This window comes from Scleropages formosus, chromosome 15, assembly GCF_900964775.1.
Source record: "Scleropages formosus chromosome 15, fSclFor1.1, whole genome shotgun sequence".
Taxonomy (NCBI): domain Eukaryota; kingdom Metazoa; phylum Chordata; class Actinopteri; order Osteoglossiformes; family Osteoglossidae; genus Scleropages; species Scleropages formosus.
Window position 1 is genome coordinate 27,173,649 of NC_041820.1, and position 12,990 is coordinate 27,186,638.

At 46.5% G+C, this 12,990-nt stretch overlaps 1 protein-coding gene across 4 annotated transcripts in view; it reads left to right on the forward strand.

Annotated features, from left to right (window-relative positions):
* The window catches only part of esrrb (estrogen-related receptor beta), a 61,908-nt gene that overhangs the window by 26,352 nt on the left and 22,566 nt on the right, over positions 1 to 12,990 (forward strand). For all 4 annotated transcript variants that reach the window (XM_029258782.1, XM_018746077.2, XM_029258783.1 and 1 more), the window contains exon 3: positions 3,159 to 3,275. In XM_029258782.1, the coding sequence (XP_029114615.1) occupies positions 3,159 to 3,275 (117 nt within the window). The remainder of the gene's footprint in view (positions 1 to 3,158; positions 3,276 to 12,990) is intronic.

The window sequence follows — 12,990 nt, forward strand, 5'->3', positions numbered from 1 at the left end:
CACTTTTACAGCAGATAGATGTCATAGTGACTAGAGCGGCTCCAAGGACCCAGGTTTGAATCCCAACTCCTGCTCTTGTACCCTTGAACAAGTTGTTACCCTGCACTGATAGTTATCATATCTGAAGTCTCTTAAGTCGCTTTGGAAAAAAGCTAAACAAAGAAATGTTATGGGGGAAAAATCAGTGCATTTAACGGTTTTAGTTATCTGTTATATACAAAAGTTTCACTGCCTACACTGTATGTGGTCAGTTTATTTGTCTACACAAGGCGTAATTCCGAACCCCAGGCTGACCGGAAACGGCCATTATTCTTAAGTGCCCCTAATTGTGATGCTCGACTGCATGGAGACGCTTATAAAGAGGCACAAAAAGAATGCACTCAGATGTAAGGGCCCCTCTTGTTTGCCCTTTTAAAGCAGAATTGTGTAGCGAACAGGTTCTTCATTGTGTTCCTCCTGCGTCTGCAATCCAAATGGAGTTGAATAATGCATCATGCCCTGCCGCATGATATGTAAATAGTCAGCGATGGAGAAAACAATAACAACAGGTCCAGGTTGTGGCGGAATGCTGTGCGGAGAGAGGGGGCATCTCGTCCGACTCCCTGCCCTGCTGTCGGAGCAGTGGCGTAGCGCCTGTGATCTGGGAAAGTAGGAGGTGGGGTGAAGGGGGTGGGGGGTTGGAAGGATAACGTACATCGCATTAATGAGGACAACTTGCTGGAAGCCTGGATGGCTCAAGCGGGAGCACCCACCTTCTCACCGGCAGCCCCCCTGTTCCAAGAGAGCATCCCTGGAGGTCACCCTGCCCCTGAAGGAGGGGCACAGCCCACCGCCGTATTGGATTATAAGGGAGGGAGATATGGAATGTCTTGCTGTATAAAAGGGTCAACAACAACAACTATAACAATAATGATAATAAATAATTATACATGAGATGTACATGTACTAGGTTATGTATGTATATTATACGTGTAACATATCAGATGAAGGTAATGCTGAGCCACCGTGTTTTACCATTGTACCGTGGTGCAGGGATGGGATGTTGCTGTCATTCCACACACCCCCAGCCATGGCTGAGACCTGCAGGGTAGGGGCTGATGGGATGCTGAAGCTGCCCCATGTGAGCACTTTGCACATCTGTCTGCCAGCTTCCGGTCGGCATTGCACCGCTCCATTATGCTTAATGCCACTGCAAGCAAAGTATCATCTCACTCCAGTGACATGGCAAACAGTCGTTAAAGTTCGGGAGCTGAGCCTCACTCTTCCCAGCAGATTATCCAGGGGATGGAATTAAAGCACAGCTCTGGACCATCCGCTAATCACAACACAGCTCAAAACTGGGCTCTTGGTTTCAAGTAAGACCAAAGCCCATTTTTTTCAGCGAACACTAATGATGGCCATAAGGCAGAAGATAAACAGGTTGTGATAGTTAAGGGATTTTTTTTTTTTTCATAAAGTAGTCAAATCGCAATTTATTCAGCACCCTAACACATTTTTCAAACAATAAATGACATCATTTGTAACATTAACACAAACAAAATCGTTTGACTCCAAAGCAACTTAGAGTGTTAAGCGACTTACAGAGATTTGCTCTTTATTATCCAGCTGGGTAATTTTTGATGTTTCGATTCAGTTTGTGCACGTTAAGCGTAATAGAGCATGAGATAAGACCCAAACCTGGTTCTTTCAGGCCCAAAGGAAACAGTTCTAAGCAGAACGCCACCTGCTGCCCCTCTTGATTAAAAAAATACAGTATTGATAATATCCTGGGATGACTGGATTACTGCTCTGCGAATGATATTTAACGTCAGAAAACGAAGTAATACATCAATGCAACCCACAAAATAAATGGGGGGGCCAAACAATTTGCAGTTGATGCTGTTTGCAGCGGTGCTCCTGACCATATGAGTGTGCTCGAACCCAGTATGAGGTCGCGCAGGCAGACACACACAGCCCGCTGGTGCCTGTGTGATATCTTGGTGGCAAGTGTGGGATTTGCTTCCACTCAGCCCTTCCCAGAAGGAGATGATGAGCCTCAGTCACAGCGTCTCAGCCACTTGCTGCCCTGCTGTATCACATTCCACTTGGGCCTCTTTGCCTTCCCAGAATGCAATGGGTCCCAAGACAGCGAGACTGGAATGGCTCAAGGGTCAATACATCAAAATGTACCTCGTTCAGGGCCCCTTAGAACATCCGTGTTGTCGTTTGGGCTGCCAGCATCTGTCTTGGAGGACATGTGAATATTTCCATAGCGAGCAGTAGGAAAAAAAAACAAAACACCGCACGCTCAGTGAGACGTAGAATAAGTGTTTAGTTTGTCAGAGGAAGAGCGGGTGCGCTGGTGGTGCACAGGTGTGAGCCCGCTGGATCGGACAGCTCCTGCTCCGCATCTCCTCGGCAAAGCCCTTGCTCATGGCTTTTCGGACTCCGCACCTCAGCCTGAGAGCTGCAGCCATTTGTCTTCACTTCCAGCACAGATAATTAAATGAGGCAAAGTCTCAGTTACACCCCGTTGAGCGCAGTGTGCTTATTTAGATTTTTTTTTTCTCTTTTTTCCTTCCTAATGTGTTATTTTCTGTGTATGAAAAGGCAGGTTTAAATAATTTGGGGTTTTCTCAGGGAGGTGCTGATTGAGGTGGCTCTAAATGAAAAGGAATTCATCTTTTTCCCAGCAGGTTGTGGTTCTTTGGAGGCTCAGTGATGAAACACAGTAAAATTTAAGATGTGTAATAGTGTTTCTGCAGAATTTCACCCTTGAGATTTATCCATCACGGACAAGTGCGTGTGCCTGCACGTCTCTTCTCTGCCTTCTTACACACCACGAAACTCACTTGTCTTCTTGTACCCAAAACAAAAACCATCCAAGGTGATTGAGCCTCCACTGCCAGCTCGTGCAGTTCTGGCAGGTACAGAGGTGCTTTGTATTCCGGAACTTCCCGCAAGGTTCACAAAAATATGCTCAACGGTTAAAAATAAAAAGAATACAAATGACACAATGGGATTGACACTGTAAAGGATATGAAGAACGCATAATAGGTAAATAAGAATAATACATAATGCATAAGATTAACAGAGAGAAAATAAATAAATAAAGTAAAGAGTAAAAATGTGAGTACATTCCATCACTGGTCCAACACACACCTGTCTGTCCTCTCCAGGCAACATTGAATACAGCTGTCCAGCTACAAACGAGTGTGAGATCACCAAGCGGAGACGCAAGTCCTGCCAGGCGTGCCGCTTCATGAAGTGTCTCAAAGTGGGCATGCTGAAGGAAGGTGAGTGCTCAACTGGCCCTGCACACACAAACACACAGAGACAGACGCCTCTGTGCCTGGCCCCTCTTTCTCTGTGGGGGATGTCCGCCACGCTCGGACCCCTGAGCGGCGCACGGAAGGGCCTGGGTATGATGTCATCTCCTCGAGGCACCGGGGCGGCATGGTGGGGTTGTCACAGCGGCCAGGCCACGACTGTTGGCCGCAGCCCAGGAAACACAAGTGATTTCACCCCCCCAACACGACAATGTGCAGTTGGGGTGAAAATATGCTGAATAGGTCGATCCGTGCATCTGACTAATAGAAGTGTAACAGTATTCCGACTGGAGAGGCAGAGGCCCGGTCCCCGGGCGCGCGCTCCGGCAAGTCTCAGCTCTCCACCGAGTATTGATCTGCTAAATGTTTTCCGAACGTCTCGGCTGCCTTCCTGTGGATGGTTTTTTAAAGTCGCGCCAACTGGGAATTCAGTGACAATTAAACATGCTGCCGATAGATTTTTCCCCCTCTTTTCTTTTCTTTCCCCCTGCTCAGTTTCTTACGCTTTCAGGCAGCCCACCTGGGACTCCCTCAGAGCTGAGCTGCTTCACGGGGAAAGGGGCTCCGTACCCACGCCTATACATTAATGCCACTTTTATTTAACCATCCGCCGACTTGTTGCTCCTTGGGAGAAGCCACAACACGTGAGTAATGAGCTTTGTGTGGCTGTGCGGTCTGGGACGCGGGGGACAGGGGACTAATGTTTCTTTAACGCCCCCATCACAGAAAGCCTGTTGTCTTTAAGGAATCATTTGTCGTCCCCCTCAGCACCTTTGCATCAGTTGGTGGCGCTGGGCTTTAAAGGACCGTTGCTGTTTAGCGCTGTGTGATGTCACCCACAGCTCCCCCCAGTCTGCCGCTAACAGGAGCGTTCCAGCCGTAGGCCTGCGTAGTCTTCGCCGGGAGCGTTGGCGCTCATCGCGTGTGTGAATCCAGAGTAGGGATGTGGCGGTGGGTTGGAATGGACTTATGGTCGTATGGCATTGTCCTCAGCGAGGAGACCATGCAGACCTCTTTGGAAAGCAGTAGCACTTGTACGTATGAACCGGCTGCTGGTCCTGTCCAGCGATTCGACTCTTTTATCATGTCCAACCTGAATGCTGAAGCCTAGACCAGCCGTAACAGTTCCTCTCTTCAGCATGAACTTGTGCCAGAACAAACAAAAAGGCATGAGCCACAAAACACACAATTGTCGGTTGCTTGGGAGCAGAATTTCCGGACTTCATATTTAGAGCATATAGTAATACGCCTCGGATGCAGGCAATCAGAGCGTGGAAACAGCTGGCAATGTCCAGGTAGCCAGCTGAGGCACTGGAAAAGTGAAGCAGTGGATTGTGGGTAACATAACTGCTAATAATAATAATAATAATCATAATAATAATAATCTGCAGCTATGTCTTTTTCTTCCAAGGTAATGCACAAATTGTATTTTCTATGAAATGTACGTCACTTTGGAGAAAAGCGTCTGCTAAATGTATAAATGTAAATGTAATAATAGTCACTTTAACGGCCAGCAGGGTATAAAGCAAAGGCTAAAGCGAGCCAGGCCACGTCAAGTGGTGACTTTTTCTTTGTCTGTGTTCAGAGGTTCACAAAACAATCCATATGCCTTCCTGCAAGCGAAACGAAATCTCAGTCCAGCATGTGCAACGCTCATGCCGAAGTGGCGGAATGAGCGTAATCACATTACTCTCCACTGAAATATTAATGCAAATATATTATCTGGAGGAATCTGAGACCAGAAAGTAGGTATGGAGGGTCATAAATGAATCAAAAATGTCGGGTAAAAAAGAACGGCACGTCCGTTCTTCGCTTCGCTTAAAAAGGCATGGACATTTTGTTCAGCTCTTTGGTGCAGCGCAGCGAATTTTAGGGTTAGGTTTGCATCGAAGACATTTAAGAGAAGCGTTTCCAAGGAGTAAGCAAATGTGCCACAGTAACCAATAGCTTCATCTTACATGGGTGAAAAATATTCGAGATATTTGTAATACGGCCGTATGTTCTGAGGTAATGGTAACTACACAGGACGTTAAATCACAGTACGCAGTAAATCGGAACGGGATCTGTTTGGAATGAAGACAGAGAACGCATGAAGGATCTCAGATCTATGGTTTGAATCGACCTGCTTGTAAACGGCAGCTTGTGCGTTTCCATGAGTTTGTTCTTTAGAAACGGCCGATCCGCCTTCGTCCTAAGAGGCCTCTTGTTTGCGCTGTTCGGCTGCAGCCCTGACAAAATATAGCTCAAAATCCACCTCCACATGCGCTTAGGGAATCCGTGGCTCTCAACAGTATGGCCTCGGTCCATTTAATATTTCCACAGGTGCTAATGTAAGCCCTTTAAGCGGCTTTCTGATTTATGTGATGTGCGCTGCCGGGGTCACTCTGCACCCTCCTGCGGAACACCAAAGGGCTCAGAGCCCAGGACAAAGGTGACATCAGTCCCCCCAACTCCTTAATGGAGACCCCTGGAAAACAGGCTCTGGGTTTACTGATGGGATTTCATCACTTCCTTTATTAGAGCACCTTGAGCCCTTTACCTTCCTGTCCCTTGTCATCGATTCCACACCCCCTCCACTCCACCCGTGCTGGACTCACAGAGGTGGTTAGATAACCAAATACACATGGCATGTGTAGAGGTGGAGGTGAGGCTCGTCGGCATGGTTGATGTTGCCCTGCCTTGCACCGGCAGCGCTCCCCGTTCGTGGCTGTGCCTCTCCTCTATGGCCACGGATCTGCTCGCTAAGTCCCAAGCACAGGCCCCCTCGCTCCTGGCCGCTTCCCCGGAGTTCCCTGGCAGTAATGTCACTGGCTTGGTGGAAAAAAAGCCTACCTAATTATAACTTTATGGCTGTAAGGAGGTGCTGTGGGGTTTGTAGCTGCCAGCTTCCTAACAGCCTGCGATTGCCACCGTATGACACATATTCGTGTGTGCTTGCACTCACCTATCTCTTTTTTTGTACTCCCCATGATGACCTGCATGATGCGAATTCAGCTCCATATTGGATTCCACAAAGGTTTAAAGGCCCAGCCAGCTCATTCTTTCCTTTAACAGTCATTAGACATGAGGAAAAAAATAATAAATTCCTTAATGTTCATTAATTAATGCAACGTTTTATGAACACTGGAAAGATCGTGTTGCTGGTGTGTTTTCACGCTGTTTTCAGAGGTTTGCGTCCATCGGCAGACTGAGGTCATTGCCCAGGAGTACCTCGGGCTCCGCTCCGAGATCAGCAATCTGTTTAACAAGGCTGCCCAAGGGCCTTAACTTCCTCACCCCCACACCCCCCTGTCCCACCCTACAAAAAGAGGAAGCGATCAATAAGGGAATCAGATGTCAGGGGTTACTGGGTTTTTCTGCTCCTGATCAATGGGCCGAGATCAGAGCCGACTACAGGGGAGAGATATTGAGAGATTATACGAGCGCTTTTGAGCATTGGCTAAGCACCCCCCCAACCCCCCGACACACGCAAACACAGGAAAGCTAACAAGGTCTGTTTGCTTCTCAGGCCAGTCAGATGGAGTCCATCCCAATGACCTTTCTTACCCTTAAAAATATATAGCATACTTTTTCATATCGTCTTACAGTCATAATCCCTCCATTTACATATACTGATATACATACCATATAGTTTAAAGTATAAAGTGAGCACATAAACATATGATGAGTTTGTCTTATTATATTCTACAACATGTGCTCACAACTTGCACTCAAATTTATACATTTATATTTACATTTATTCATTTAACAAACGCTTTTCTTCAGTAAGACTCAAGTCTGTTTTGCTTGTTATGTTCGTTCTAGCTCTGCAGCAATTAATATTTTTCATATGTGTGTTAAAATGAAAATATGTTTTTTGCAGTGTGATCTTTATGTAAGTATTTTTTATATGTTTTTTTTTAGGTGTTCTGTAGTTTTTTTTTTCCAAAATCCATAACAGAACATAGAGACTACAGGTGAAGGTACTGTTATTGACTACAGGTGGGGAGCAACACTGAAATAACAGTCATGTTCCACCACGTTTGTTTCTTTCCCATCTGTGCTATTGCCAGTGAGGAAAGAGGCACGAAAGCCATGAAAGTCGTGGCTGAGCAGGGGCTTCAGGCCTCAACCCTATGGTTGCCAGTGAGGTGTTGGGCTGTCGACCCCACCCCCCCCACGACCCCCTCGCAATTCTGCCATTCCGCCTCCCATGACAGGTGAGAGGATTCCAACAGGCGTGAACAAGTGTTCTCCTCAAGAGCTGGGATTAACTGAGCCATTGAACCCCCCCCCCCATGTCATGTAATATATCACTTACAATGGGGGACAGACACAGGGCTTGCAGCTACAGCAACCCTTCCCCCAACCCCAAGAGCACACACTCACACACACATGCAAAAAGGACAGGTTGGCCATGACAGTTCGCTGCCCCCCGCTCTCCATGACCACCCGCAGCATTCGGCTTAAATGGATCCAGCTGTGCTCTTTTACCGGCGATGTGCGCAATTCATTTGCCTGGCAGCGTTTCTGAAGCCGGCGCGCACAAATTACCGCTTTAATTGGTCGGCACTTGACAAGAGCTCACTGAAAGGCAGATGACGCACAGCCGCACAGTCCGCAGTACTTTTCAGAGGTGAAGGTGGTGCTGTCCTGGGTTGTGTGTATCGCCAGGGTGACGTGTCCTGTAAGCATTTGTTTTTCTTCGTCCCCTAAACTTCACACCTGGCGATTAAACAACCATGGTCACATGCTCCCGGTCCGGGTTCAGGGATTGATGGGCGGTTGTGGGCTTTGAAATTGTGCTGATTGGAGGCTTTAGCCCCCACAGCCTTGAAAAAGGGGGTGGTGTCATTGCCCAGGGCTCGGCGCTCTGATTTTCCCAGCTAAAATAGGGTCCCCCTAAGCTCCCGCTGGTACTGCCAAGCATCCTAACCATTCTGACACATTCCCTAGAAAGAGAGGCCCGGAACAGGTGAGGTGCCCAAAATAAGCCCCCCCGCCTCGCCTGGCGGTGCTACAAAGTGAGTGAAGACAGGCCCTTATGTAGGAGCACACTCCGGCATGGCTGGGGGTTCTTATTGTTTTTGGAGAGAAAGAAGAGACCTGGATCAGCTGGCCCCAACCTCAGTGGCCCGCACTAATCCGCCCTCTTTCCCACCCCCGGTGAAAACGGCTCCCATCGCCTGTGCGACCCTGGTCTCAGCCCTACGCAGCGTACCGCTTTGAAGAGCTGACACCCGAGCTCGTCGCAGCCGGCCCCGTTTCCCCCAGCAGCGGCGGAGCTGGCTGTAGAACACAGGAGTGTGTGGGTCGAGCTCAGCTCACAACCCCGTCATCCCGTTCCCAACCATCTCCTGGAAGAAGAATTGCACAGACGTGCACTTTGTGGAATTTGTTCCAAAGCCCCCCGACTCCTTACCCCCAAGACACCAATATTCTCGCCAATTGTCTGGTTGCAGTCAAGCATTTCTCCCCTAGCATGTTACATTAGTGCAGATTTCATGCCTCCTGGCCCAGCTGTCCTGTTGCCGCGCTGGTCTGGGTGCCCACGTTACATGCAGCGGGCTCTGCTCCAGCAGACCTCCTGGCTGGAGGAGCACCAGGAAGTGGAACGGCCAGGAGCTGTTCCTTGTCTGACAGCAGAGGTGATGCTGCGCTCCAGTGAAAAGGAACCAAAGGGACCCCATGCCTTTCGTAGCCTTGGCTATGAAAGGAACCTGGTTAAGGCCTGACTTTGATTCCTGTCACCATCTGTTAATTGTGGCCAGAGCCCTGCTAATTAAAACAGTACCATGGAAACCTCACACTGGTCTCACCGGGGCTGTCATGGCATGAGCCCTGGCTTCGTGGACTTGTGGTTCGCTTGCGTAGGTGGAGCCACAAGGCGCGATGGGAGACCAAACCCGTTGCCCGCTTAGAGAAGATGAAGGAAAATTTCAATGTAACATGTATTGAAGTACAGTGTAACGACAGTGCTATTGTCTTTGGCCCACCGTACAAAAACACAGTGGTGACCAGTCCGCTAGAGAATGACTTCTCTTCATCCATTCCTTCATTTAATAGCACCTGATCAAAGTCACGGGTTAGTCCTCAGAGGCTCAAAGGATCAGCAGCGGTTTTGCTATATATTATTGCTATGTATATTATATGTGCACAGTATACTATAATGTTATATATTATATTGTATATACTATATAATATTGTAACTATTATAATAATATAACAGTTACATGTATTCATTTTTACAGTTCTATAAATTGCACTGCACATATCATATATATGCATATATTTTTTAAAACTATTTTACATTGTGATTTAAAAAGTTATGGTTTGTTTACACATTTGAAGTAGGACAGCAAAACAGTGGTCAGTCGGTTGAGGACTGTCAAGAAGTCACATTTAAACGGATTATTCGTCTCTCATAGAAAGAAGACTTTTGAGTATTGTTGATATATATTACTTCTCTGTGATCATCAACCTAAAAATGAATGTAAATATGTTAGGAGAGATTTGATTTTACTTTAACCTGCAGCCATCAAATGATCTCACAGTGTTTGCTGGGAAGAAAGAGTGCCCACTGGGAATTGTGGGTAATTAGGTTAGTGGGTTGTCAGTGTCAGGAAATTGAAAGACAATCCTAATCAGATTTGTGTTTCCAGGGAATCAAAGAATTTATATGTGGCAGAAATCTCAAGATTCCACCTTGTGTGAGATAAATATGTTTTACTTCACCTGTTGGCTTGAGGATAAGAGCAGCACAAGGGCAAACATCATCCACCAAACAGGACCATCTGCATTTATTCATTCAGATGACACTTTTCTCCAAAGCAACTTGCAATGTTAAGGTACTGATAGTTATTATTATACAATTCCTTCAGCAATTTAGGGTAAGTGCATTGCTTAAGGCCACTACAGCTGGAGGTGGGGTTTAAACCTGCAACCTTTGAGCCTAAAGGCAACAGCTCTAACCACAACCCTACAAGCTGCATCCGTGGGATGTTTTCTGTTTCGTGTTTAAGCAGAGGAGGGTTTTGACATGGTCGATCCATTTTCACATTTTTTTTCCACTTCCACCCTCTTAAGCTAACAAAGACAAAACCTTAAGTAAGAGAAAAATTGGTCATCATTCTATAAACTTCTGAGTTTTAATACTAGAAATAGACCACACTGGCATTTATTCTTAATTACAATGAACAATTTTTCTATATATTTAAAGTAAATATACAATACCTCAGACATGACACGGTATGAAGTTTTAAATTGGGCACAAATGTGCGGTAAACTGGAGCTCTTCATACAGTGTCATTTCCAGCCTGTGCATAAGTTTGAACACGACAAGCATTGTTTCACTTAAAATGTACCACAAGGCTTTAGAAAAATATCTGCGTGAAAAGAAATTCAGTGACAGAAAGTACATTCAAAATGTTCATTTTTCTTTTCACATGTTGGAAACGTTATGATGTGATGTCTTGTCTAATTAGAAGTCATAATGGATGTAGCCAGGGGCCAACTCCTAATGTGTAAAAAAAAATACAGCCATGTGCTGCTTAATGACGTTTCGCTTAACAACTGACCACATATGCGACGGTGGTCCCATAACATTATAAAGGAGCTGAAAAATTCTTATCGACCAGCGACATTGTAATGTCGTAGCACAATGTGTTACTCACATGTTCGTGGTGGTGCTGCTGTAAACAAACCTACTGCGCTGCCAGTCGTATAAAAGTATAGCACATACAGCTTTGTACAGTATATAAGACTTGATAATGATAATAAACACCTATGTTACTGCTTTATGTATTTACTACATTGTACTTTTTATGCTTATTTTACAGTGTACTCTTTCTACTTATAAAACTAAGTTTACTGTGTAACAGCATACTGTGTTATGCCAGCAGCAGCGTCATAAATCTCATGTTTACTGCATCTCTTGACTGCATTGAGGCTATACCATCTATGTTTGTATAAGTACACTCTATGATCGAGGCTATACCATCTAGGTGTGTATAAGCACACTCTATGATGTTTGCATGACACATTTCTCAGAACGTATCCCTGTCGTTAAGCAACGCATATCTGTATGTTACCAGCACTGATACTGTCAAATTTACCAAAATGAAACATGCAGACGAATACAATAGTCACCTGTAACAACACTAAGCTTTTAGTCAATCGTATAGAAGCGTAACAACAGTAACATTTCCATGTCACATTATGGATAATATTGCCGTTCCTATTGATAATGAAGTAACACTTATTGGTGGCCCAATAGGAGACCCAGCTGGCATGTTTCTGTCCTGCTTGTGGATTCACTTCAGTGCTCACGTTTCCCACATTAATCCGTATAGCAGGAGACCCCCGCTGGTCTCAGCACAGTGAAGGTAGGGGTGTGTCTTGAGCAGATCCAATGCGGTCGGAACCCTCACGTCTGCCGAACGGCGCCGCTGCAGACCTTTAACTGCACCATGCGTGATGGCCAGGCTCCTTCAGCCAGCAGGAGGAGGACAGCAGTGAAGGAGGGAGAAAAATGGCACCAGACTCATTTGCAGTACCCCCTCATCGGCCGCTGGTGACACCGGCATCGCTGACTTAACGTGATGAAATAATTAAGCGAGTGCTGTTCTGTAGACAGGCTGCTAGAAGACCCCAGAAGGCCGACTCCAAGAAGGTGTCCTCTTGTCCTACCAAGGCTCAGCATGCCTGTTCCAAATGCACTCTTTGGGGCCGTGGGGCGGGGGGGAGACACGCAGCTGAAGATTTAATGTGGACTCCCATTCACTCAGGCGTCCTTCCCCTCTGCATTAAAAATGAGGTATTTACCTTGGTGGCCTCACTCGCCCCCCCACCGCACATTAGCGGGAGTGTCGGCTGGCAGCCGTAGCTGAAGGTGCTCCTCTTGAAGGATGAGGGAAGGGCGCATTTCCGCCAAGTGGAACTCGCCGCCGCCGTCGTCACTGATCGTCGTGGTGTGGAAGCCGCGCTCCAAATTGGCTGCATCGTGGAAGCGTCCGTGGGCTTAGGCCTCATGCCTTTCTGTGCTGCTGAGAGTGTTCATTAACTCTACATGCTTGGAAGAGTGCAGGATATGAGAATTGTATAGCTTGTACTGCTTTTGCCAGAACAACACATGCCTAAGGCTCTGGTCAAAGCAAGAGACCTTATACTGGCCTTGCAAAGTACAGTTTCCCCGTGTGAAGAAGAACGAAATCCGAGGAAAACAAATTGAAATGTCCTTATCTCATAATGAAGATAATAAATAACATATGTTATGAGCCCCATGACACCTACTTATTTTTGACTGTACGGGAGCTGGCCTTTATGCGAGTGGCAGGGAGTGATAAGGGCCGCTGCAGGTTCTGTTAGATAGGGACAAAAATTATGTAATTTTATAGAAAACTCGCCATAAACTAACTCTGTTGGGAGGTGGGTGTGGTGCCGGGATCATTTATTTGTGGGCTGAGCCAGAATATTCCATCTGCGCGTATTGCTTGAATGCAGACAGGTAGGGGGATGGGGGGGGGAGGCAAACGTACCATGTACCTGCAGACTAATTTGTATTCTGCCTGTCTTTTCTAAAAAGCTAAATAATTAGAGGGCCAGTCTGTGAGATCATAACCCCGCGTTAAATATTCATATGTTTAGAGCTCTGCCAGAATCCACCGTGTCACAATAGACTAGCCAGGCATGGGACACATATGGG